General features: G+C 40.7%; 2 protein-coding genes across 5 annotated transcripts in view; both read right to left on the bottom strand.

Moving 5' to 3' along the window:
- On the bottom strand, positions 1-25,240 carry LOC135700666 (uncharacterized). The gene is made up of 3 exons (XM_065221249.1): positions 23,030-25,240; positions 662-730; positions 1-183 (listed from the first exon to the last, which is right to left on the bottom strand). Exons 1-3 carry the CDS (start codon positions 25,238-25,240, stop codon positions 1-3), a joined length of 2,463 nt encoding a protein of 820 aa, XP_065077321.1.
- Positions 1-27,575, bottom strand: part of Pde9 (phosphodiesterase 9) — a 398,535-nt gene that overhangs the window by 134,513 nt on the left and 236,447 nt on the right. The gene's annotated exons all lie outside the window — the stretch shown is intronic.

Genomic DNA, 27,575 nt, shown 5'->3' on the forward strand with positions numbered 1-27,575 from the left:
CTATGGAAGTCCATCCTGGGTTGCAGCGCTGGAAACAAAGCAGAACCAAAGGAAATCGAGCAATATGTTCCAGCTCATGGCCATGCAAGTCGTGAGTGCGTACAGAAGCTGCTCGTCGGAAGCAGTATGCGTTATCGCCGGAATGATCCCTATCGGCATCACCCTGGCGGAGGACAGCGAGTGCTACAGGCGGAGAGAAACCGAAAGAGTACGGTAAGTTGTGAGAGCGGAGTCGTTGGCTAATTGGCAACAGGAGTGATACAGTAACACATTTTGTTTCGACCTGTGTGAACAGAAAACAAAGAGACGGCAAATTCCACCTAACGCAGTTCCTGTCTGGCCACGGCTGCTTCAGGAAGTACCTGCATCGGTTCGGACACGCAGCGTCACACCTCTGTTCGGAGTGTGGCAACGTGGAAGAAACGCCGGAGCATGTGGTCTTGGACTGTCAAAGGTTCGAGGCAGTGCGAAGGGAGATGCCCGTCCTTAAGGTGGTAGTCCACTCTGGCGGCATGAAAAATAGGTCATTTTCACTATTTTTTTTTTTAGGGCAAATAACGATCAATTCAAAAAAGGAATGCATAGTTTTGTCAATTGAAATGTCCTCTTTAATTTAGATTTTTTTTTTGGCGCGATTGGATGCCTCCTGTAGCCGCTGTACCAGGTTCCCCAGGAGACCTCCCGTCTGAGTCATCGTGGGGCGGAACGTCTGGCGGTCGCCCCACTGGAGCTGGAACAACGAATTTTTTTGTGGTTATTCTCTGATAGATGACCCAGTCTTGTACGTAGCCATTTTTGATTTGGTTGAAAAATAAAAATTTGGCGACGTTTTGAAAAAAAAAACAGTCCGTTTTTGTACCCTAAAATTGGAGATAAAAGCTTGCACCAAAAATCCATTTTTGATTCTTTTGAAAATCGGCTACGTACAAGACTAGAAAAAAGGTACTTAACTCAAAAATTCAATCGCCGTTTAAATCGAATGAGCCGTTTCTAAAATACAGAGCCCGCCAATTTTGAAAGCATCGTTTAGAGATAATCGCGCAGCAGTTGGAACACGCCTTTGGAACGATGTCACTTGCGGACTTGCGGTCAAGTCTATGTCGAAGTAGACATTCCAAAGTATTTTTTAAGCCAAAAAAAAAGATTTTTAGACTACCGTGGAAAATGTCGATGAAATGTGTCGAAAGGAAGGCACTTAGAATGCCGTCAGCGGCTGCAGTGAAAATGGAGTGAGGAGCAGCGATCTAGCAATACCAGAACACCCGATGACGAAATACCGCTTCAAATTGAATACCGTGTACACTTTAAAGCTTGATTAAGACAGAGCAAGTCAATTGATCAAGTCAGTTGAATTCAACTGACTTTAATGCGAATTAAACGTGTAAACCATACCATTCAACTGACTTCATCAACTCACTTGAATTGAAAAAGGTTGAACCAGGCTCAACTTTTCAAGCCAATTGAATTCAACTGACTTGATCAATGGACTTGCCCTGTCTAAACCCAGCTTAAACGATTTTTTTTTCATTTGCCCTGCAAAGCACAAAATTCACAACCACCTTTTTGCAGGGGATGGATATGGCTGTCATATCGCTTAAGTTTGATATGTTTTGTTGTTTTGATGTTGAGTACGTGTATTCAGCTATATGTCAAACCCCTGCCTTTTTGGTACCGTCACTTCAGAAAGTACTGAATTGAATCACATCAGAAAATTTCGGATTCACATTGTAAAGTACTGAATCATCCCAGAAAGTTTGTAGTCATTTCCGCAAGAACGGAATCACTTCGAAAATAATTTAATCAGTTAGGAATGCACTGAATCACTTCAGGAACGTTCGGAATCACTTCGAAAATACTAAATCGCTTCAGAATGCTCATAATCACTTCGGAAAGCACTGAATCATTTCAGAAAGTACTGAATCACTTCAGAAAATTTCGGAATCACTCCTGAAAGTAATGAATGACTTCAGAAATGTTTGGAATCACTCCGAAAAGTACTGAATAGTTCCAGATAGTTTGTAATCACTTCCGAAAGTACTGAATCACTTCAGAAAGAATAGAATCACTTTTGAATGATTTTCACCAATTCTGAAAGTAAGAAAAGCTTTGAAATTCCTCGGATAGTATTGACTTGCTTAAGAAAATCTCTGAATCCTTTCGGAAAAGACTTAATCTTTCCAGAAAGTTTCTAATCGCTTCCGTAAAAACTAAAAAAATCCGGAAAGAACTGAACAACTTCACAAAACTTCGGAAAGTACTGTATCAATTATCTCAAGTCACTTCTTCAAGAGCTGAATCACTTGGTAATAACTTAATCCCTTCAGAAAATATTAAATCACTTCAGAAAAATCAGAATCACTTTGGGCAGCACATAATCATTTAAAAAAGTTAAGAATCTCTTCTGAAAGTACTGAAACACTTCGAACTTTGAAACTGATAATCTCGGAATCAGTTTTAAAAGTACTGAAATACTACAGAAAAACTTCAGGAAGTACAGATATAATTGAGCATGAGAATGATTAACCGGTTGCTGCTCCGTTATTACCAGATCACCTGACAGAGAAGTAACAAACGATGCATTGGACTAGCATGCATCTGCAATGTGTAAGAACTGGTGATCTCATACTTTACGATAGGCAATAACAGCGCTGGGCGCTTCCAAATGTAGGTCAATTATACCGTCAACAACCGAGAGATCCTCCTCACTTTCACGAATTTTTCAATAGTTTTTCAACAGGATTCACTTAAGGGAGTATTGATTATTATCGCTAAGCCACTCAATTGTGACACATCGAAAAAGATCTTGATAGATGAAGTACAGTCAACTCGCCACAACTCGATATTCGAGTTATATAACCATATTAAAAATGAGTGTCATGGCTACTGCGATAGCTAATTTGTATGAAATTGTTATTCTGTAACTTGATAATTCTATAACTCGAGTTGTAGAGAGTGCACTGTAGTTACGTTTCCAAAAACGAGATCTGTCTATACTGACATTACAATACATTAGCAAAGTTTGAATAACTTGAGAAAAGCTTAGGATCACTTTGTAAAGTTCAATACCATATTTTAAAAAAATTGCACGTACAGAATAACTTCGAACAATACTAACGTCTTACCTATTTAGGTTTCCACAGGTTACATCAATTGTAACAACACAAACATCTCTGATTCTGCGTAGCGTTATTGACGATTGCGTTATTGACACGCACACATGCTCGAGGAGTTTGACATTCCACGTTTGCTAAAAGTAGCAAAGGTTGGGTTCACGACGTTTCCTAGAAAAATAGTTTTCTTAAATAAGGTTTCTTGTATGAGAGGCACGTCACAGAAAAAAGTAAGATTGCGGTGCCATATTTGCGGAAGAGTTGTGAGCTATTTGTTTATGTCAATAGATGGTTCTTAGTATGATGAGAAACTTTGCCGAAATCACGAAAGCGCTTCGTTTCGGAGTTATTAATTTTACTCCGCTAGATTACCTTCCTGGCCCAGTGTGCACTGGTCTTTTGTGTATAAAATTCCCCTTCAATAAATTAGAAACCTTTATTTTTCGCAAGCGCAGCAAACGTTGATGAGCTTATCGCTAAACATGTAAATGTTTTGATTCAAAGTGAACTGCCCATAAACATTAAGCGCATTCAGTTGAGTGTCGACATCCACCCATTAGAAATTGGATGTGCAAATCGAGGACAATACATTGTTCGCCAAACCCAAGTTACCTTCAAACGTCGTTATTGTCTTCACTGGGGTTCCTCGTTTGGCTCCTTCTGCGTGTATTCAGATAAGCCTCAACAAAGAACAATACAATCCACAGCACCGCTTTCTTTTCACATGCTTCCACAAGGCGCGTCCAACCTACTCTCACACACGAAAGGACGGAAAGAGCACATTCTGGGCATGTCACGGGTGTCTGTGTTGTAGCTGTACATATGACCCCATTTCGGTGATGGATCTGCCACCCCAAATGGAGAAAAATGTGTGGAACCAACAGCAACCAGCACCGGCCGCCGCCACTTTGTGACACTCTCACTCGGTATGTCCCCAGGAACACATATTGCAAACAGAGACGTCAGTGCACCCACCACGAGCTTGTCCTCGTCCGTTCAGAATGTGTGTTTAGCTGTCATTTATCTGCCGTCGTGTGGAAGAATGTTATCTCTCTGTCTCGAGGTGTCTGTCTGCATCCGGAATGGTCATTTCATTGGGCCGTCCCCCGTGCCACCCGGTGGGTTTCTTCTGGCTTCGAATGACCACCATCGGTGTTTGTGAGTGTTACACAACGGTTGGCATATTTACCTTACGGTGGGTTGTTATTTCCCATGGTAATTAGACTGTGATAGCGCCAAGGGACACTAAACTGACAACCGTGCGACTCCATCGTTCGGGCTCTGCTCAGTGGAGACCGATTTTCAACTCTGCTGCTGCAAGCAGCATAATACAGCAATCGTGTACACACGTTCCGCAGCCTCCCGGAGCTTGTAGGTACTTATCTGGGTAGGTATTGTTACTTGCCTTGCCTTGCACCGGATTCGGAACGATTCACGACCCCGCAGCGGCAACATCCATTGTTATTGACGGGCGAAACGAGCAATGCGAGAAGGAAACTCATCTCCCCGGAGAGAGAGGTAATAATGTGATTCTGCTTGCTCGGTGAAGGGGAAAGTGCACCAGGCTAGCGAAAGAAGGAAATGTGCGCTAAAAATAGGAAAGTGGCTCTTCAGAAATAAAGCCCTTTATGCTGGTTTTTGTCCCTGCCATTCCCGCAACGAATAAAAAAAAAACAGCATAAGGAATTGGAGCAGCTTTTGCCGGTTCTAGTGACGAAGGACGAAGGATGCGAGAACAGCAGTTGTGGAGGAAGAACCTGGTGAAGGTGGGATACAGCTTAGGGAAAGTTTGCTCAGTAATACGATTAAGTGTGAAAGCAATTGTTGGTGATGGCTTAAATTGTTGCGTGAATTCAATTAGATGGCGAAGGCAATATGTGGCAAATTGCTATCGGCTTAGCACACCCGATGGATGGTGCCTAAATGGCCATTAGCGCCTGGTAATGGGTATAAGTGGTTCTAGCCAAAGGATGTAGTGGTAGAAAACGAGCGAATTCCTGAACTTTTCTTTAGGACGTGAACCTGAAAAATAAGCTTTCAATAAAATGCGTCTCCTGAAGAGTTGACACCGTCTATTGAACATGCTTGTTAGATCTAAAATTTGCCACAGTTGGCACTGCGAAATGTTACTACTTTGAACTTCTAATGGATTGAGAACTTAATTAGTGGTACCAATTTAATTTACCAATGTAAAATTCACCTATCAATTGACCATGAAAATTTAACAGTAGTTTGTTTGGAGATTTGAGGATGCATCTTAAATTAGAAAATTAGCTATAAACTTCTAAATTTGGAGTTAAGTCACCCCAGTATTCCATTTGATTAACACGCAGAACTAACTGATCCATAAAAGTGACTAGCTGGCCCATAATACTTTGTCATTGATTTCATAAAGGTAAAATCTTCCAGGAAAATAATATGAAAAATGGATTAAGGTGATTAGCGTTTTTCACAGTTCACAATCCTCAAGAAGCATTATTTTTAAATTTGTAAGGGAACTACGCCAGCGACCCTTGAGCAAAGTTTAAAAATATTATTTTACAGTTCGACAATCATTGTTTTGCTATAAGGGTGACCGCTAAATTTTCGTATTGAAATTCCCAACGTTTTCCCGTTGAAACCTAAATCAAAATCCCGATTAATAATATTCAACAACTTTTTATTTGAATATCTGAGAAATCCACGAAAATATTGATTTTACGTGTGAAGAAAGTTTCAAATGCTCATGGAAAAATTGCTGCAGTTTAGAAAGGCAAATACATTTCTAGTATTTTGGATTCAATTGGATTGTGAAACATGCCAGATGTACTTAAGTGAACGTTCTACAAACTAAATATGCCCTCAATAATTCTCTCAAGTTCGGTTAATTATCTACCTTAAAATTAAATTTGAAAATTGCCTCAGTAGTCTTCTCATAACGATTTTGGAATAATCTTGAAAATACACTCAGTATTCCAACTGCCACAAATTTCATAAAGTTGGATTTCTTCTCTGAATTCCATCGGAACTCTCCTCCATGGAATTCTTTTCAGTATTCCGTTGAAAACCTTGGTAAATTCCATGTGATTCCATTTTCTCATGAAATATTATTCCAATTTACCATCAAATATTACAACATTACAAGATTTAAAAACGTCGTTGGAATTTTGCTTAGAACTTTCTAGGAAGTCATCCCAAAATTTTCCTAGATCTTCTCCAAGAATTCTCAACACAACTAGTTTGAAAATATCATTAGAAGAAATATAAAAGAATTCTCCTTAAAATTTCAAAATGTCCTGAAAAATTAAGACCAGAACTTTTTATAAGAACTTTCGTTTTCATGTTACATTTTTGAGAAAAATGTCAAAGAAATCATTTTGAAAAATTAACAAGATCAAAAATTGCCGAATATTAGCAAAAATGTGAATTATTGCCCATAACAAACAATTTGATTAATACTCCTAACTTCTAGGGGAAAAACCAAACCTTCAAAAGTAAGATCTTTAAATTTCAAGAAACTTTTCTTAGAGCTTGTGAAGTTTTTTGTTTGTTTTATAATTCCCTTCTTTTGGTGGTTGTATGAACATTATGATGGCCCTGAAAAAACAGCCATTTCAACAAGAAACCATTGCATTGAAAAACAAAACCAAAAAATCGATTTTTCCTAAAAGTTATTTTTAATTACCTTTGATTTGACATTTTTATCTTTAAAAATGGCCCAGTGGTTCGAAAGTTATTTTTTTTTAAATCGATTTTTTGGACCACCCTAACATGGAAATGTTTATCCAAATGCAGCCATTCCGTTGCAAAACGATGTAGTAGTTTTCAGAATTACGTAACAATTGTTAGCTTTGTTCCTTATCGAAAAATATAAGACCCGTATTTTTTTTTATTTTCTCATTAGGGCGTCCATTTCCATGTTAGGGTGGCCAAAAAAATTTAATTTGGTTTTCTTTTTTTTTTCAAAAAAAAAACATAACTTTTGAACTACTTGGCCGATTTGTATGATCAAAATATTAAATAAAAGGTTATTAAAATACTTTTCAGAAAATTGAAAAAAAAATTGGAGTTTTGCATAGAAGAGCATTCATTGTATGTGATTTTTATGGTTGTCATGGTTTGAAGACAATACACGAGTAGCACATTTCCGTCAAAATAAGATGCAGCAACTTGTTTATGACTGATATAAGTTGTATAGAAGTTGCCATAACCGATTTGTGATAAACGTGCTACAAGGGTAGGCGTAAAACGTTTTAATTTTTTTTTTGAAAATTTAGGCTTTTCTACACAACATATTAAAAAATCAGTGATGTTTTTCCGTTTTTGAGTTACGATTTTTTGAACTTATCATGTTTAGAAATTTCGCTCATTACTCCAATACGACTAGATTACCCTGCGTCTCTATTGATAGATATCGAACGTAACATTGTGACATTACTTTCTTATTTCAATTTCTGATCCTAAACTAGAAATTTCTTAACATTATAATGTCAAAAAATCGTTACTCAAAAACGAAGAAAAATACGTTGCTGTTTTTTTATATGTTGTGTAGAAGAGCCTATATATTCAAAGAAAAATAAAAAAACGTGTTATGCCCATTATCTAAAAACCATGAAAACCATGAAAAAGAAATACAATCAAAGTTTTTCTGTACAAAACTATTTTTTTTTTACTTTTTTATATTTTTCTGATAAGTATTTTTATAACCTTTCATTTTAATCATCAAAATCATTCAAATCGGGCTAGTGATTCAAAAATTTATGATTTTTAAAAAAATTTCATTTTTGGAGAAAATAAAAAAAAATACGGGTCTTATATTTTTCGATAAGGAACAAAACTACCAATTGTTATAAAATTCTGAGAACCACTATATCGGTTTGCTAATGAATTACTTTATATCTACAGAGTGTCCATTCAAATCCAATTTTCAGATTCCCGGTTTTTCCCGGTTATTTAAAATAACAAACAAAAAATCACCGCTGCCTTAAACTAAAAAGGCATTCAAAAATAACTGTTTGTAGCTAATCATATTTAGAGCGGCGCCGGTGGTGTAGTGGTAAGCGTGATTACCTCTCACCCCAGCAGGCCTGGGTTCAATCCCAGTCGGCGCCGCCGGGATGTTCTGAGGCATAACATCTCTGATCACGCCTTCCTTCGGAAGGGAAGTAAAGCCGTTGGTCCCCGTTTCATGAGTTGTTGGGTCGATAGGTAGGGTTCAGATGTGGGAGCTGCCTTCCTGGCGTCGGTAGCATTGGTGGAAAAGCAAGCAAGGAAAAAAAAAAAGCTAATCATATTTTTTCAGCAGAATTGCTCTACAGTACGTCAATTTTGCAGAAAAATATGAGATAAGATTTGCATTAATATGTTGTTGATCTAGATCTCCAAAATCTCATAAAAGCATGAACTCGTATACAATCAAAGGGTTCCCTGCAAAAATTTAGCCTAAATGTTGTTTTGGTATGTTGAAAATAGCATAAATCAATACGCAGTATTAAAAATTCTTAAAATCTTCAAGGAGTTGAAGTTCTATATGCCTAAAAACATTTGGTGGAATACAAAGATGTGCTACCAAAATTGCATTGGAGATGTTTTACAGGTCAATACATATCTCGTTCGATTTCCACTTTTGAGCATTTTGAGTCTCCGTTCGAAATATAATTTAAGGTTATCAATACGATGATTCGAGTTAATGATAGAATGGGTAAACCTTCGGGAAGCCCCATAATGTAATTGCCCAAGTAACAATTTTGGTTTTATCATGGTTTTGAAGAGGCCTTAATGGCTTAGAATGGACTTAAAGACCACATTGAAAACGAAAATGTTGCTTGTGTGGTTTGGAATATTAGGTTTTCTAAAATTCCCGGTTAGATTAAGGTTCATGATAATGGTGATTACCCCTAGGTTTGAGCTGGATGATTTATCTCTAAGATTTAATCAAGTACATTGACTTCAGCGTTAGAGGTATGGATTCAGATCTTTTTATTTTACAGGCTAACCAAGGTATTCTACGATATCCTGACTAATCTTGTGTACCTGATTAGCACAAAGTGCAGAAATTTAATTTTTAATTTATCTCTGGACCAATCATCTCATGATTTTTTTTTAATTCGTTGATTGTGTACGGTGTCGAACATTTGCAGGCCAAGCATGATCGGGTATGCAAAGAGGTTGAGATCGGACTTTTTTTTAATTAGCATGAATTTGCTTATCTATCTACAAGTAGCTTCGTGACAAGATATGTCTCGATTAGAGAACTGTAGCAAAATAATTCAAAAAATGTTCATCCAATGACAACCAAAAGAAGAAAAAAATACCCTGTAAGCTATCTTGGTAGCTCCACATGCTCCAACAAATAAAAGAAAAGAATAGATTTGTTTTGTAATTTTGATGAATTTTGATACTTTACCACAGTGAAAGCATAATATGAAAATTGTAAACAGAAGTGTAACAAATTATTATAATTATGCATATTAAAACAAAATGATTATTTCCATGTAAAAATGCAAGTTTTATAAGGTTTTAAATGATTCTTGAAGACCAAATTAAGGCCTACAAGACTATGAGAAAAACAAAATTGTTACTTAGGATGAGTATGCATTATCTTTCCCGGTGCGATTTGGGTTTTCCCGCATTTTTCCCGGTTTTTTTCCCGATTGGATGGACACTCTGTATCTATATACAGTGCTTTTCCAATTTTGTGAGCATTCTCCGTCCTAAATTTGATCGTCAACGGAAACTGCAATCAAATGCAACATCAAAACATTATTTGACCCAATCTGCATTTAAATTGCTCGAACGGACTCCTCTATTCAACGATAATCAAAATTCTACTCATTAAATTCAAATTTGACTAACTCATAGAATTCGAACTACGAAAATATCGAACAGACCTATAACCTCGCATGAACAACTGACAGCATACGCGATCTGTCACCCTAGCTACCAACCTACCCGAAACAAAAATTACCGTTTTGACAAACGTCATCGCGAATCCAACGGGAGCAAACGTGTGTACAAATTCAATGGTGGAATGTGCGCAAATTTATCGAACGGACGGCGATTTTCATCAAATTTAACCGGATTGCATCGAAAACCGGGGGAGTATTTTCACCTATTTTATTAATATTACGGATTTAACTGGTTTTTCTTCTTCTATTTACATGTACTGGACATCGCAGACGGCAACGCCCCTGAATTGGAATCGGTTTGGATCGGAACAATGGATGCAAAATAAAACAAAAGGACTACAAAAGAAACTGAACTACAATGATATGAAATGGAGCTATTGTGGACTGCTGAATACGGCCTGATATACGGAATGATGGATACTATTGCTTAATATGGGCTATGAATTACTGATGCTACTGGATATTGATAATTTCACCACTAAGAATCATAAAATAAGTTAATGTTGGATGAACAATTGTATCAACACCGGATATCGAAGGATTAATTTAAAATATAATGGAATGTTTCGACGCCGACGCTGAATTTTATGGTGAGCGATTCTATTCTAATTATTTACAATTTAATTTTAATTAACTAACGTAGATTTGAAGTAGTTTTTTTTTCTAATTTTTGTTACGATGAAAGTCGCTAAGGCTAGGCTATTTACAATGTATTTATTTTACTAAAACTAGCATAATATAAACCCTTTTTTTACCATCATTGCTGGGGGATTTTCCTGATGTGTTTTCTTACTTTTCTGGTACATTTCCTTCGTTGTGGCTCATGTCATAGCTGTAACATCAAAACTTAAAAACTCTTCAAAAAATTTGCGCGGAATATTCCTGAATTGTAGTGTTCTTTGTCCACTAGTTCGTAACTGTCTCCTAAGGTTCTTTTTACATATGCTTCTGTGTATTTTGGTGCTAGTTTAGCACAGTAGTCCTTCGATTTGTCTGATTGGATCGTACACTTCTTCAAAACCTTCTCTTCTACCTGATAAGTCGGTTCATTCTTATTGGAACGCAAATTATAGTATGTAGCTTGTTTTTGATAAGCTTCTGCAAGGTTTTTTCTTACTTCTTGATATAATTTCTCCCGTTCTCCGTTGCTCAGGATATCTGTAGATGACGAGTTTGTGTTCCTGATCCTTTCGTATTCGATCCCATTTGAGACCATCTCTCGACCGAACATGAGGAAGTAAGGTGAGAATGTTGTTGATTCATGCACTGAATTTCTAATCGCACATGCGATTTGTTGTAATTTATCGGTCCATTGTTTGTGGTTCCCCTTCAAGGTAGCTCTTATCGCTGTTATCACCACCTTGTTTATCCTTTCAGTATTGTTAACTTGTGGGTGGTACGAAGGTGTTAACCAATGCTTTACTCCGTACTGTTTCAGTAGTGCTGCAAACTCTTTGGATGTAAATTGTGAACCGTTATCGGTTAACATCATCTCCGGTACTCCAAACAAAAGAAATATGGCTTGTTCTAGAAATTGAACTAGTGATGAAGCAGTGACCTGTCTAAATGGTTGGACCAAGATGAATTTTGAGAAAACATCTGTAACCACCAGAAGACATGTGTATTTTCCTTTTCCTGATAAAGGAAATGGGCCAACATAATCTAATGTTAAAAAACTGCCACGGAAAATCACAGCACTTTTTCTGCGATCCCATTGATGGAGTTGCGTTGATATTGATTCCTTTTGACGTTTTGCACGTCAAACAAGTTTTGCAGTACTTCTGAGGCCATTTTTGGCCAAAATTACTTCTCTTTTAGTGCATTAAGGGTCTTATCGTACGCAAGGTGAGCTGAATCGTGTACAGGTTGTATCAAAGGAAGCCTCTCTACCTCAGGGGGGGTAGTATTTCCGTTCAAATCGTTTATCCCTGAACTTCCCTGATTCTTCTACAAATTTAAAAATCCTGTTTCCTGCAGCTTTGAAATTTTTAAAATCGTGAGGACTTTTCAGGATTTTGTCGACTAGTTCATTGTTATCATCATCAGCTATTTGGATGGAATTGATACGAGACAAGCAATCTGCTAACACGGTATCTTTTCCTTTGCGATATTGCAATACAAAATCGTATGATTGCAATTTTAGTGCCCAACGAAGCAATCTCGAGTTAGCGTTTGCAGCCGAGATGATGAACAACCAGGTGATGCTCTTACAGTCCGTAATTACTGTAAACGTTGATCCTTCGATGTAGTGCCTGAAATTCTCAACCGCTAGCAGTACGCCTAAGCACTCTTTTTCTGTGGCTGAATATTTCCTTTGCGTACTGGAAAGTTTTTTGCTATAATACCCAATTATTCACTTTCCTTCGTTGAACTCCTGCAATAAGGCAGCTCCAACTGCAAGTTGCGAGGCGTCAGTTTCAATAATGAAAGGTCGTGTGTAGTCTGGATTCGCTAAGACAGGTGCTGAAGTTAACACTGACTTCAGTTCATCCAACGCTTTTTCTGCCTCACCTGACCAATTGAATTTCTCGGATTTCTTGAGTAAATCCGTTATCGGTGCTGTCAAGTGACTGTATCGAGGAATAAATTTTTGATAAAAGCCCATGAGACCCATTAATCTCCTCACATCCCTTATGGATTTTGGTCTTGAGTAGTTCAGTATTGGTTCCAATTTGGCACTATCAATTGATAAATCATTTTCCGTTAATATGTATCCAAGATACCTTACTTGTTTCCGGCAAAAACGACTTTTTTTCTACCGAAATTGTTAAACTTGCTCTTTTCAACCTACGAGCCACTTCTTCTAATAGGCGAAAGTGTTCCTCAAGTGTTTCGGTGGCGATAATAATGTCGTCCAAATATACAAAAACGAAAGGCTCCAGACCAAACCCAATGGCAAGGTTCATCAGCCTGTTCATTGTGAAGGGAGCATTCTTCAAACCAAAAGGAACTACTTTGAATCTGAACAGACCTTTCGGGGTCCTGAAAGCTGTGTAATTCCTTGATGATTCCTTCAGTGGAATTTGAAAGTATGCATCTTTTAAATCCACGATACTGAAATACTTCGCCTTTTGAAGACGATGAAATATCTCAGACATGTTTCTCATGGGATAGGCGTCCTTTTTGGTTACTGAATTAATTCTTCTGGAGTCCAGACAAACTCGTATCTTCCCGTTAGATTTCTTTACTGGCACGAGTGGGCTTGCGAACTCCGACATGCAGTGCGGAGCGGAACGGTGGCTATAGAGCAACCGTTTTTGCTTAATGAGCAGAAGATCATGGGTTGAAAACCAAGCTTCATTACATTACTGAGTTGATCTATCATTCATGCCACTAATTGGAGGAATTGGAGGAACGGTTTGCTGTTGATAATTATGTTTAAGACCGTAATACTTAGTTTTTCTCTGCCAGGTTAAATCCGTTTGACTGCTTTTGAAAACGTAGCTTCATTTGAATAGATTGTTTAATCAAGGCTTAAACAATCGTCACGTTGGTCATAGCTTGTCATGATAACCTTGACAATGCATAAAGAGTAAATCGAAACATTGAACGACGTGTGAAAGTGGAACCTAATGGAGGCCTAAGTACTTTTTCGTAGCTTTTAGTTTTCGAATTTGAAAGATCGTCGGTTGTAGTGGCTTGCTTACTGAGCAGGAAAACGTGGTCCCAGGTCCTTTCATATTAAAAAGATGTACGGTCAATCGCTTGTTTATCGTGTATTTTGCGAAACTTGTCGTCGTCGTCGGTGCCAGGTTTGAATGAACACAACAACTCCAAACGGTAAAGGGTGCCCACGATGAAATTGCCACACTATGAAATTGCTCTAACTTTTTAACCGTTGGGTAGAATTTAATGAAAATTTGGGTGGATTTAGTTCATAGTGCATTATTTACATCCTGCAAGTTTTAAAGTCCTGTGATCAAAACTCGCGGAAATGGAGTCGAAAGAACAGCTCGTGCGTGATAAAATCTTGCGCATTCATCACGAGAACAAGGATCTCTCGCATCGTTCCATCGCTAAAACGTTGGGAATCGCGAATTCCACGGTGTCGCGAGTGATTAAGCGGTTCGAGGAACGGTTGACCACCGATCGGCAGCCCAGAAGTGAAGGAAAAAGTATTCCGTACAACACCAAAAATCACAACCGCGTAGTTGGGGCCTTCAACCGAAATCCGAACGCCTCCGTTAGGGATGTGGCTAAGAAGCTGCACCTAAGCCGAAGTTTTGTCGAGAAGGCCAAAACTAAGGCTGGGCTTCGAACGTTCAAGGTACAAAAGGCCCCTAATCGCGACGAGAAGCAGAACAAGTCCGCCAAAACCCGTGCAGGAAGTTGTACCTCAACATGCTGACGAAAGTTGAATGCTGCATCATGGACGACGAAACATATGTGAAGGCCGACTTCAAACAGATCCCCGGCAACCTGTTTTCACGGCCAAGGATAAGTTCAGCGTTCCGGAGCATGTCCGCACTCAGAAGATGTCCAAATTTGCGAAGAAATTCCTGGTTTGGCAAACCATCTGCACGTGCGGGAAGCGGAGTGCACCTTTCGTGACCCAGGACACGATGAACGGACAGGTGTACATAAAAGAGTGCCTCCAGAAGCGGCTGCTTCCTCTCCTGAAGGCCCACAACGTCCCAACAATCTTCTGGCCGGATTTGGCCTCATGCCACTACTCCAAGGACGTGCTGAAGTGGTATGCGGACAATAAGGTCAATTTCGTGCCGAAAATGTTCAACCCTCCCAACACTCCGGAGCTCCGCCCCATCGAGAAGTACTGGGCGATTATGAAGCAGCACCTTCTTAAACGACCTAAGGTAGTGAAGACAGTCGAGGAACTGAAGAAAGTATGGGTTTACATGCAAAAAACGGTTGATTCACAGGTTGTGCAGAATCTTATGGCCGGGGTTAAGGCCAAGGTGCGGGCATTTGCGTATGGACTGTAAATAAAATACGAGTAAAATGGTAAAATGAAGTTTAATAGTTATTTCTCAATCCCTGAAAATTTGATGGCAATCGGATGAAAACTCGAATTTTGCGAATCAATTTTGTGTGTGGCAATTTCATCGTGGACACCCTTTATTGTAGAAAATAACAGAAATTGGAGGAACGGTTCGGTGTTGATAATTATGTTTAAGATCGTAATAATTAGTTTTTCTCTGCCTTCACTCAGGTTAGATCCGTTCGACTACTTTTGAAAACGTAACTTCATTTGAATAGCATGTTTAATCAGGGCTTAAACAATCGTCACGTCGGTCATAGCTTGTCATGATAACATTAACAATGCGTAAAGGGCAAATCGAAACATTGAACGACGTGTGAAAGTAGAACTTAATGAAGGCCTAAGTACTTTTTCGTAGCTTTTAGTTTTCGAATTTGAAAGATCGTCGGTTGCAGTGGCTTGCTTACTGAGTATTTTGCGAAACTTGTCGTCATCGTCGGTGCCAGGTTTGAATGAGCACAACAACTGCAAACGGTATGATGTGATACGAGGGGTTCGGTGACCTTAGAGCAACCGCTTTAGCTTACTGAGCAGAACATTATGAGTCTAATCTCAGGCCCATCCACATTCAAGATTCGTGAATCGTTTTATTTGATAACATGACTACATTGTAATAACAGCAACTCGATGATTAAAAAGGAGCTCGTTTGCCGTTTTTACATACTAACCAGAAGACCGTGCCACAGTGGTCTAAAAGTGCCAAAACGTGCGTTTTTTTAGTTTATACGAAAACGATCCAGTTAAGCCATATAGTGTCTTCAGAGAAGTTGGTGCACTTAAAAGCCCCTTCTTTTGAGCTTAGTTATTTCATGATTAATCCAACTAACAGGTAGATGGAATATTTATTTTGTTTTTGTTTGTCGAGATAGCGAAATGGTGTCTAGAGCAATGTTTTAGACAATATTAAAGCAATAATTTTTGCTGAAGACGTCAACCCTCTATTTCTTATGTTCACAGAGATATGTCATTTTTTTTGGTAAGAGTCTTATGAAAATCAATTTTTTGCAAATAACTTTTCAGGAAGCAATTTTTTGACATTAATATGTTCTACACAAATGTTTGTTTTAAAAAAAAAGTCATTTTGTCTTGGGAATGAAGTCCCTATCTTCAATATTTCTTAAAGTATTCATTTCAATTAGGACTATTTCCAATAGGTCCTAATCGGTCAATAGCTCGAAGTTGGGCAAATTTTAGCAAACCAGCACAGCAAAAAAATTATTTTGATATCACGTCAAAGTGGATGCACTACAATCATGTCGAAAATTTCATGTAATTTTTATGACCACATAAATAAACAAATGCAGTAAAAGCAGTGTAATGTCAGTTCATGCATTGTATTAATGATAATTTTGTCCTTTTTAGCAAGTAATATTACACCATATTTTCGACATGATTGTAGTGCATCCACTTTGATGTGATATCAAAATTATTTTTTTGCTGTGAGGTTGATTGCATTTGAAAGTATACTTAAAATGCTGCTCAATTCATACCAAATCATTAGTCTTCTTTAGTATTATCTGCTGATTTGCTTATTACCAAACTAAAGTAAACCGTGTGCAGATAATCGTTTTCTTGCAATTGTTATAGAGTCTCCTTCATACGTCACTTTCTCTTGGTGTTGAAGGAAGAAAATTCGAATTCGGTTAAATCGAAGTAGGCATGCAATAAAATAGTAGGCTGTACTCAGTACGTACCAATGCTACTGACCCCAGAGAGACAGCTCCCACACCTGGACCCTAATATCAACCGACTATGGACCCATCAACTCATGGACCGGGGACCAACGACATTACTTGCCATCCGAAGGAAGGCGCCATCAGAGATTTTATGCCTCATGCCTTATTTTTTATTAATTTGCAAAATGCATTCTCAAACCACTCTGCATTGATGTAATGAATAAAAAAATAGTTAGTGGAAATAAATGTAAAATTATCACTTTTTTAATTTGTGAGTATTCCAGTACTATTTCACAAACAACGCAATTACTAGCTTTCATTTAAATGTATTGCTAAATCTATCCTGAATAATCTTATACGTATGCTTTTAATTAATAGTAACCCCATTCCGGACTAGTGATTTCTGTTGGAAAACTCCTAAAACCTGTCGCAACATTTAAATTTAAAATTGATCTCCACAACTCCAATTTCCAACAAACAACTCTTTATTGTGCAGCAGGATACCTTCCAGTCGTTAAAACTTCTTTAAGTGGGAAACTTTCTACTCATTTTCTACTCAGCATTCTCGCAGATATTACCAACCAAGTTGTTTCATAATAAGAACAATGTCTTTTTTTTTTCCTAAAGAAACTTCGCACCTTCTTTGCTTAGTTCCCTTCGCAACGTCATTAAAAAGTACTCACTCCGTTTGCATCTGGCGAAAATGCATTTGTGCCTTTTCTTACGACTCCAACCGTGCTCGAAGTAGGTACGAAAACCAGATGTCGCTTTTACCCATCATCCGTCAATTTAATGAAGGATTTCTTCGTTTTTCCTCCACACCTTATGGACATTTAATTCAATTCTCATTGAGCTGCCAGCGTAACGAGGTCGTAAAAAAATTTAATTAGAAAAATGACTTCACCGCAAAGCCAAGATTCTAAAACCAGCTGCTGTCTGTCTGATGCTGCTTCGCAGAAGTAGTCCACCGTTATCCAGCGCTGAAACAATTTCAGCCCAGAGTAGCATCCTAATTAAGACGTATCGATTTTCCCCTCAGGAAACTCCTTCCTCGGTAACAACGTCTCATGTAACATCATTACAAGTAGATATAATACGGATGTGTATGAGCACGGCAGTACCCCTCGGGGCTGCACCGATCTAATCATGCCAGGATGAGCTAATGAAATCGAGTCATACACAGGACCGGAATCCAATTATAAGTTCCCGACGAGCAGCAGCAGAATGGATGAAAAATGGTGCACCTCGCAGATCCCAGAGGAGATTATCTCATTTTACTGGCATGTCTGTGACCTCTCTGAATGTGATGTCCTGATTTGTGAAATTTGTCAACCGGTTTGAAGTCACTTGGGAAAATCGCACGCTCACGTGTCCCCAATCTGTGCATCATCGCTCTGTCTGTGTGGGATGGGCAGGGCAGCGAAGCGAGGGGAAAACGACCAGGCTAATGGAGCGTAGAATTATGGCCAACGCAGTCAACTTCCATAAATTTCCCGCCCATTTGTTTTCATTAACTCGGACGCGAAAATATTCTATTTACCCTGCCTCTCACTCCGGGGTGACTGCCAGTAGCAGTAGCGACGAAGATGGTCCGAGTAGATTACACTGGCATTAACCCATGAGTGATTAAACGTGCGAACTTATTCAATATTGAAGCAATCAACGAGTGAGCGTTTAACGATGTTCGCATTCGGCGATAACGATCCAGCTTAATGTACGATGCAAGCTCGGGGAGGTGGAGCAAATTAGGTTATGGTGCAATGAATTTATGAGGCGTGATGAATTTTATTGCAGTTGTGAATAATGCGTCTGGAAAATTATTTCGCTAGTGGTCAATGGTTACACGTAACGCTGGAAAGTCTTCTTAGTTTTTAACTTGAATAAGGTTCCAGAGATTCAATTTGATCAGTCTCATGTACTATCACTCTCATTTATCGGGTTGATGAATGACGCTTTCCCCCGAGATCAACCCCTATGCATTTTTCATGGATGCTATCACTATCTCTACATCGCCACTTAAAAGCTATGTTCGCACTTAAATAAATCAATCACCCGCCGAGAGTCAAGTGGCTTAGGTCATCCAGGTGCCTACGTTTGCAGTCATGATTCGCTTTGCACGGATCTCGATCCAGCTACCACCAGCCAAGCAGACTGAGGTGTGAGAAATGCCAATCACATCTACCCCCCCTCGTGGTAGATTATGCATGACGCCGATAATTACGAATATTGATTGCGCCGCGACGCTTGATGGATTCCTAGTCCATCGTCGTTGCTTCCACGGTGTTCCAGCAGCTGCGGCCGCTGCCGAGCACGATCCGACAATTAAAAATATTCATACCTTCTGCCTCCCTCTGGGGGCTCCGGCGGATAGACTACACTCAGTTCGGAGGACGGGACTGTTTTGTTTTTCAGATACATGCATCGGACTTCGTCTCAAAATGGACCGTGTGATATAATGACTCCGATCGTGTGACAGCAAAAGTCAAGCCGGGTAGTCGTTTTCATATTAATGATAATTGCAGGCAAAAGTGCCATTACGTACGGAGTGCCCACCATCTCCAGAGCTGTTTCGTTTGCGATAAGGGGATGGGGTGGTAGTTTTAACGGGTGGAAACGTCACGCGTGCTGGTTGGTTCGATCGACCTCTCTGTCAAAGGCTGGGTCCTGACAGGATTGCCGAAAATAAACACAAGAGCGAGCGCATGTGTATTTTGCAGTCTGTGGGAAGAGCTGCTTCTGTTGCTGCTGGGTGCGCTTTTTTATTGTTATGGCTGACCCATAAAAAGGTGATTTTATCGCTCAATTTGCTCGCCCGCTTGGTAGACTTTGGTGACTGGCGAATGGTGGGTGGATTCGTTGGTGCTGTAGCTACTGTTGGAATACTTTTTTCGGATGCGATAGTCGTTGGAATTTAGTTTGCGGAAAACTGTTTACGACCCGTTTCGAAGGCAATTGTGTGCTTTTAACAGGGAATTAGTTTGGCAATATAGGGTGTCCCAGAAACCAACAGTGCAGTTTTATATTTCTACAACAACCACTTTTGACGTAGGATTACGTCTCTTGGCAACATATTGGGGGTGCAATTTCAAAAAACCAAAATCGACCGCGTTACGAAAAGTGGTCAGGTTTTGACCGCTTATAACTCTGTCAATAGCGGATGGATTTTAATTCTAACCAAGCCAATCGATTGGAAATTTTTCTACAAACCTGCTGAAATGAACACCTTATCAATTTTCAATAGATCACTATTGAAAATTCAGCAAATGTCCACCTGTTGCTACGGTGATCTAAATTATCACCGATTGCCTGCAAAAAGCGCTTTCCCTAACACAGATTTCAAAACCGAATTCTATCCGGTCTTGCCGAACGGTGCTTATTCAATCACCGTGTGTGGTGGTGTCCGGTCGGTCGTCAGCAGCAGCAGCCTCAGTGCTTTTGGCGCTGGACTTATCTGAGTGACAGCAACCCTTGTCAACATCATTCGAAGGTTTGCTAGTCCGACTGATCTCCCGGTTTTTAACTTGGCTAGCTTCTTTATTGCTTTGATCAGTGTTGCCACCACCCTTATCCACAATTTCAGTGTCTTCGCAGATCTCAGGAACTTTAGACTTTTCTTCATTTTAATCAATTTTTTCATTGCTATTTCCGATTTCTTCATCCGCCATCTTTGATGGAATCTTTTTCCTTATAAAAGCACCCTCAAACTTGTAATTCACAGTAAATTTACATTCTTCCACGGTTTTCATGGATATAGCATCAACAGTGAATACGAGTTCAGTATGATGCTGTTTGAGGATATACCTTTTGATGATTCGCCAGGCATCAACCATTAAACCTTCATTCTGGCTTTCCTCTAAAGCGAGAATATCCTCAGTGCTATCCTCTAGGAAGGAAGAAGCCCAATAATGTTTCAGCCTTTAACCAGTCAGCCGTTTCTTGGTTCTTGCAGATGAGAAGCATATACCCCAGTCTGAACAAATAATCAAATTTCCTGTTGAGCTTGACGATTGATGAGAAGAATCTGCTCTAGCTTTATTCAACAACGTGCAATCTTTGTCGGTGGATTGCTGTCGCTACTATTTGACGCATTAGAATCCGCATTTCTACGCCGCTTAGCAGGGTCAACAAACGGCGTTTTAAAACGGCTTCTCAGCTAACACATGGGCATCTTCAGGTTTCAGGTGACCTTGACTTGAGCAAGGAGATATTTAAAGCTCATGATGAGCTTCTTTTCTTTGACACTAAAGTTTCGAGTTTGTCCTTTATCTGTATCATATTTTGTGAGCTTGAACTGATCTATTCTCGTTTACATAGGGCTGTATTTAAGTTTGCAAACATTATATTCCATTTTGATAAGTCTTTGTCCGGGTTTGTTTCGCTGATGTATGGCATGAAGGTTGCAAATCGTATACTTGTTGCGATAGAATGGGAGTTCTTTCAGCAGTAATTACTAACCCACGGTTGGGTGGTAATCAGCTTAAAGCTAAAACAAATTTGTTTATTTAGGATAGGTTTTACAACTAATTTTAGGTTTTTTACTCACAATTCAGTCTCCGTACTATTTATCTCATATATTTTACAACAGAGTTCTTTGTTAGTTTTAATTCCTAGCCTATAAGTTCAACTAGTAAGTAATATATTTTAGTAATAGCAAAATACTGTTATAGTGCTGATTGTTGAAAAGTGAGAAGCTATTGTTATTTTTCATCCCAGTTTCTCCCGTCATTCCATTTGACGGTTCGCGCGTCCCGCGGGTGTAGTGAGTCGAGCGTTAGGTACCGTTTGCGGTATTCAGTACGAGGGGCTGTTGCGGCGAACATTCTCTCCCCCGTGTCACCATAACTTCCGGTTGGGCGTCACCAGAACTTGCCACGTCCAGCACAGCCAATTTCGTAGCAGGTCTCTTTAATGTCCCTCCTGATGTCTGCACTTCCGCTCGACGAGTCACTCCATCCTTTCCCGGTATCGTTCGAATTACTCGTCCTCGTAACCACCGATTCCTAACGTTCTCGTCAGCCACGAGCACAAAATCTCCTTCCTTGATCGGTTGTACGTCCCGAAACCACTTTGTCCGTCGAATGATGGTTGGTAGGTATTCTATCACCCACCGACGCCAAAAGTTGTCCAAAGTGTGCTTCACCATGTTCCAACTATTCCTCAACGCCATTCCTGCATCCGTCGGGAACTTCTCCGGTTCTCGCACACCATTTGAGCTCAGGAGCAAAAAATGATTGGGAGTCAATGATTCATGGTCGGCAATCTCTAGAGGAACGAATGTAAGTGGTCTGGAATTGACCATACTTTCGGCTTCTGCCAATACCGTAGCGAAAGACTCGTCATCCAGCTTGCACACTACCGGAACCGATCCTAATGCTGATTTAACGGCGTGAACCATTCTTTCCCAACAGCCCCCATGTGAGGAGCAGCTGGAGGGTTGAACCTCCACTGTGTGTGGGCGTTCGTAAAAGTGCTGCCCAGTTCGGTATTAATCTTGTTGATTTCATCCATGAGCTCCCTGCTTGCTCCCACAAAATTCGAACCATTGTCGGATTAAATTATCAGAGGGGAGCCCCGTCGTGCTATGAATCTCCTTATTGCCTTCTTGCACGCATCGGTAGACAGACTGGCAACTACCTCCAGGTGAATGGCCCTAATAGTTAGGCAGGTAAACAGGCAGACCCATCGTTTCACCGCGCTTCTTCCAACTTTTACCAAATATGGGCCGAAGAGATCTACGCCCACATAGGTGAAGGGACGTACAAAGGGTTCCAATCGTACCGCTGGTAGTGGCCCCATTTTCGGTGTAACGGGTATCGCTTTGTGTATGCGGCACCACATACAGCGTTTCCTGGCTAATCGTATCTCCACTCGCAGCCGAGGCACATAAAACTTCTGACGCAGATCGTTGACTATGGTTTCGTCATTTGCGTGACCATATTTCCGGTGATAGTAATCCAATAACAACGCCGTAATGCGATGGTTTCGAGGTAGGATGATGGGAAACTTCGTATCGTAAGATAGCACTTGCGCTTCTGCAGCCCGACTGCCTACTCGTAACACTCCGTAGTCGTCAGCGAATGGACACAGCTTCACAAGATGGCTTGATGTTCCTAATTGCATTCCAAGTGTATTACTTCCTTCTCGATTCTTCTTAGAGATCGTTACTTCGTCCGGAAATGCCTCAGATTGCGCACTTGACCACAACGTTCTTTCTGCCTTCTGCAAATCCACACTACTAATCCCAACAGTATCTGTTGATCTACTTTTGGCTAGATGCAGACTATCAACGAAATGGTGAACATATGCTGTAGAGCGCAACAGTCGTTCGAACTTCGAAAATCTATCGGCATCTATTACCGGTTGTCTGACTAGATGACTGCACACGAACGCCTCCCGCAATTCCTTGTCACTTTCATCTGTGCCTTCTTCTGGAACCTTCGTCCATTCTGTTTCAACGTTGTATAGGATGTCAGGTCCCTGAAACCAGCGACTGTCAACATTGCAAGCGGGACCTTTTCCCCACTTGGTGGCCGCGTCAGCCACATTCATCTTAGTTGAAATCCACTGCCATTCGTAAACGCTCGACAGGTCCAGTATTTTGTTGACCCGGAAGGCAACGAACTGGCGATATCGTCGAACATCCAATTTGATCCACGAACAGACGGTTGATGAGTCACTCCAAAAGCAAGTTTTCCGTATATTCAACGAATGATTTTGCTCAATAGTCCTCCGCAAGCGAGCTCCCAGTAAAGCTGCCATCAATTCCAGACGTGGTATCGAAAGTCCTCGAAGTGGTGCCACTTTCGTCTTCGACGACACTAAAGCGACTCTGATCTGACCGTTGTCTATTATACGGAAGTATCCAACCGCTGCAAAGGCCTGTTCGCTAGCGTCCACAAACACGTGAAGTTCAAGAGATTTGAAGCTGTCTGGATTGTAGTTCGGAAAATAGCAACGAAGAATACGCAGTCCTTCAATCTTCTTGAGTACCGCTATCCAATCTATCCAGCGCGTGGCGATCTCCATTGGAATCCTGTCGTCGCAATTTGTGTCCGTCCGCCATACCTCTTGAATTAGGATTTTTCCGTGGATTTCAAATGATGCCACCAATCCTAAAGGGTCAAAAATACTCATAACGAGTCGCAACATCTCCCGTTTTGTGGGAATCGTAGTACCGTCCACCAGGTCTCTCACTTTCTCACAAAACTGCAACGAGAATACGAAGACGTCCTTTTCTTGCAACCACGCCATTCCCAGCACGCGCTCGAATCTAGCTTCCTTATCCGGCAACATGACTTTCGATTGCTTCAGGTTTTCTTCTCCTAAATTGTCAAGTACGGTTCTGTCGCTTGACATCCAGTTGCGGATATGGAATCCCGCGCGCCTGTGTACTTCGATAACTTCCTTAGCAACTTCGAACGCTTCTTCCGCTGTATCGAAACTGTCCACGTAGTCATCCACATAGTGTCTCTTCTTCACTGCTGCTGCTCCTCTAGGTAGCTCCAATTCATGCTCTGATGCGTTCATGTTCTTAATGTACTGCGAGTGCGTTGGAGAACATGCCACTCCGAATATTGCCACATTGGAGACCATGATGGTCATCGGTAACTCAGGAGAGTCCCTGTAAGGGAACAGCAAAGCGCTGCGGTCCTGTTTTCTGATCAACATTTGTAGAAACATCTCCTTGACGTCTGCTGCCACGGCAACTTGGCGTTCCCGGTATGGAAACATTACTGACAGTAACGGCGTCAAAAGATCCGGTCCTTTGAGCAGCATTGAGTTCAACGATACACCTTCCACTCTCGCTGCTGCATCCCAGATTACTCTTACTTTTCCCGGTTTATTCTCATTGACGACCACTCCAATCGGCAAAAACAATGTTCGTCGTAGGTCGAATTCTTCGAGTTCCTCCTCCGTTGCTTCGCTTATGTAGCCCTTGGATTTAAAGTCGAATATTTGTCGACGGACGCTGTCGTACAGGTCTGGATTCCGCGCCAAACGTTTTTCAAGACATTTGAAGCGTCGTTCGGCCATAGGCCTGCTGTCTGGAAACTCTACATAGTCATGCTTCCAGAGCAGGCCTGTTTCGTACTTCCCGCAGTCTAACCGTCGCGTAGTTTCTTCTAGAATCTTGTAAGCGCGCTGTTCTTCTACTCCTTTCACAGTTGGTACAACCGCTACACCCAGACTCTCGATGTCGAAGAAATGCCGAACGTACTCGTGAAGATCAACATTTGTCGATTTAGCATTCATATAAAGTTGTCTATGCAGAGTATTAGCTTGTGGCTTCCGCAGACTGCCGCATACTGCCCAGCCAATCCTGGTCTTCGGCTCGTTTGACTTGCCCTGCCGCAGTTTCAGTGTAGCTAGCTGATGAGCATTACTCAGCCCAATAAGTATTCCTGGCGCAGCGGATTCAAAACTCTTCACTGGAAGGTTGCTAAGATGAGTTAACCGTGTTGCGAGTTCTGCAAATTTCACGGTTTGTCGTGGTAGTCCAAGATCCTCGACAGTGTACGCCTCCGTTAGCTTGAACCGTTTGCTTCCACCCAATTCTGAAATCTCCATTGAGACGACTTCTGTTCCAGTTATCTTCTTGTTGACGCCTCCGGTCCATTGAAGGTGCAAAGTCTCCACATCTCCGTAGGCTCCAAGAGCGTCTGCGATTGACTGCTCTACTAGTGTCACTGACGATCCGTCGTCGAGGAATGCGTAGGTGTCAAGGTGACCTTTTTGTCCGAACAATGTAACTGGGAGGATTCGAAAGAGGGTTGATGAAGACAGTTGACGATGCACGGTTACTACCGCACTGGTTGATTTCGGCTCCGCTGGTGGTTCAAAATGTAGCAAACGGTGATGTCGCTTCGGGCAATCGTTGATCCCACAAACCTCTCCTTTGCAAGGCCAACGTGCATGTGACGTGAGGCATCGGGCCTCACCGGGACCTTTGAATGCCGTGCAATTTTCAATCTCGTGACTGTCAACGTTGCAAACTGAACATGATTTGCCGTAACGCGTATCAGCATCTCTTGTTTTCTGCATTGTTTCACTAGATCCAGTATTCTTTGCATCTTCACGACGCTTTCCCTTCCGCTGATCCGTTGACATGTGCGTGTTCACGAACGATCTCTCTTTCGGCTTACTCCTTTCTTCTTTCGCCACTTTCTGAGAGAAGCTTACAAGCTGTGTTACACCGCTCGCTGCTGAAGATATCTTTGCCATGTAGTCGCTGAACACACTCAAGTCTACCACTGGAGCCTGCTCTTGGTAAAGTGCCCAACTAAACTTCGCCGTTGCTGGTAACTTGTCAACAAGTTCTTGCAGAAGAATTGGATTCGACAGATGTCTTTCCAACCCAATGGCTTTTAGATGCCCGCAGAGATTTTGCACCACAAGTCCAAAACTCACAAGTGTTTCCAACCGATCCGCTTTTGGTGGTGGAGTTCCTCGAACCTTCGCAATCATGTTATTGACGATTTGTTCCGGTCGTCCGTACAACTGCTGTAAGGTTGACATAATCTGCGGCACTGTTGACGGATGGAGTAAAAAGCTGCTAACTGCATCCTTGGCAGAACTTCGGAGGCTACGTTGCAATCGCAGAAGGTTTTCTGCGTTCGAGTAACCACAAATCTCTGTCGAATGTTGATAGCTGCTTATGAAAAGCGGCCAATCTACTGGATCCCCAGTGAAAACTGGAAGCTCCTTGGTAACTACTTGTCTAGCTGCTAACTGCTGTTGAGATGGGCCGAAATTTCCGAATGCGTTATTTGATACAAAATCCCGATTTGGAACCAACTGCGGGTGAATTTGTGGAACCTCTGACACCCCGAATTTCTCCCGTTGTCTACTAGGTGAAATTTCATTTTCCAAAAGTGAGGGAGGGGGTGGATAAGGAGGACTAGGATGCTGGTTGTTCCCTGACAAGCTATATACACGAGAGTTTTCGGTTCTAATATTTGAGAGCCCTACTGGCGATGGAATGCACTCACTTACCAACGGTTGCCCTTCGTCACGTACCAAGTTGACTTCTTGTTGCACTTCCTGAACTTCGTCGCGAAGTCTGGTAGTCTTTTGTTATCATATGACTCGGGGAGGCGTGAAGTAGGAACTTGTGAGGACCAGAGCTAGGTATTCCGCTTCTTCCAGGTTGTCAAGTCACCTTTTTGTAGCCCAAATTCAACTCAATTTTGTGTTAATCTCATTGGTCGTATACTAGTGTACTCATAGACTTAAAAGAACTTATTTAATTCTTTTTTTATTCTAGTAGATTTTTGAGAAAAATTTAACTCACTTTCTACTATTTTGAGAGAAATCCTATTCTATTTTGAGTTAGTCTCATCGGCCGTGTACGGCGTCTAACGATGTGATAACCGTCACATCCCCAGACGATCTGAAGCAACACGTATAGGTAAGCTCTTGTATAACATCATCTCTCTCTGTTCTCTCACGTGATTGCTTTATTGCGGCCTAAAAGTTTGATCAATCTTCAAAAGTATACTATTGATAAATTATTTTATTCTTTAAACCAAACAAATCTTACATCAATTCTGAATCAAAGGGTGTGAAAATAATTTAAATCCATCAATGAATGGCCAAGTTAAAAGCGTTTCAAACCTAACACTATTTCTTAACACATTTTTTTTATTAACACCCCAGTATACTGCCCATAATCGCAAGTCAGTCCCATCTGTAAAAAACTGGAAATGAGAAAACGGCGTTTAAAGATTTTACAAGTATTCTGATTTGAAACTTACTTTGGACGGATAAATTTAAAAATAAACGTACAATGTGATAGAATGCATCTTTTGGAAAAATATCGTGAAAATTTTATTTTTGGCAAAAATCTGAGTGGGACTGCCTTGCGATTACATTTAACGTCAATGAGAAAAATAACCGCAAGTCA

The sequence above is a fragment of the Ochlerotatus camptorhynchus genome, unplaced genomic scaffold (genome assembly GCF_037179485.1).
Source record: "Ochlerotatus camptorhynchus isolate MF236.1 unplaced genomic scaffold, CSIRO-AGI_Acam_v1.1 ptg000140l, whole genome shotgun sequence".
Taxonomy (NCBI): Eukaryota; Metazoa; Arthropoda; class Insecta; order Diptera; family Culicidae; genus Ochlerotatus; species Ochlerotatus camptorhynchus.

Coding starts and splice junctions, on each gene's coding strand:
- LOC135700666 (XM_065221249.1), bottom strand. CDS start 25,240: ATGGAGATTTCAGAATTGGGTGGAAGCAAACGGTTCAAGCTAACGGAG. Junction 731..23,029: donor GTCATCTAGTCAGACAACCG/GTAATAGATGCC, acceptor TCGTTGTTCCAG/CTCCAGTGGGGCGACCGCCA. Junction 184..661: donor GAGGTCTCCTGGGGAACCTG/GTACAGCGGCTA, acceptor CTCCGCCTGTAG/CACTCGCTGTCCTCCGCCAG.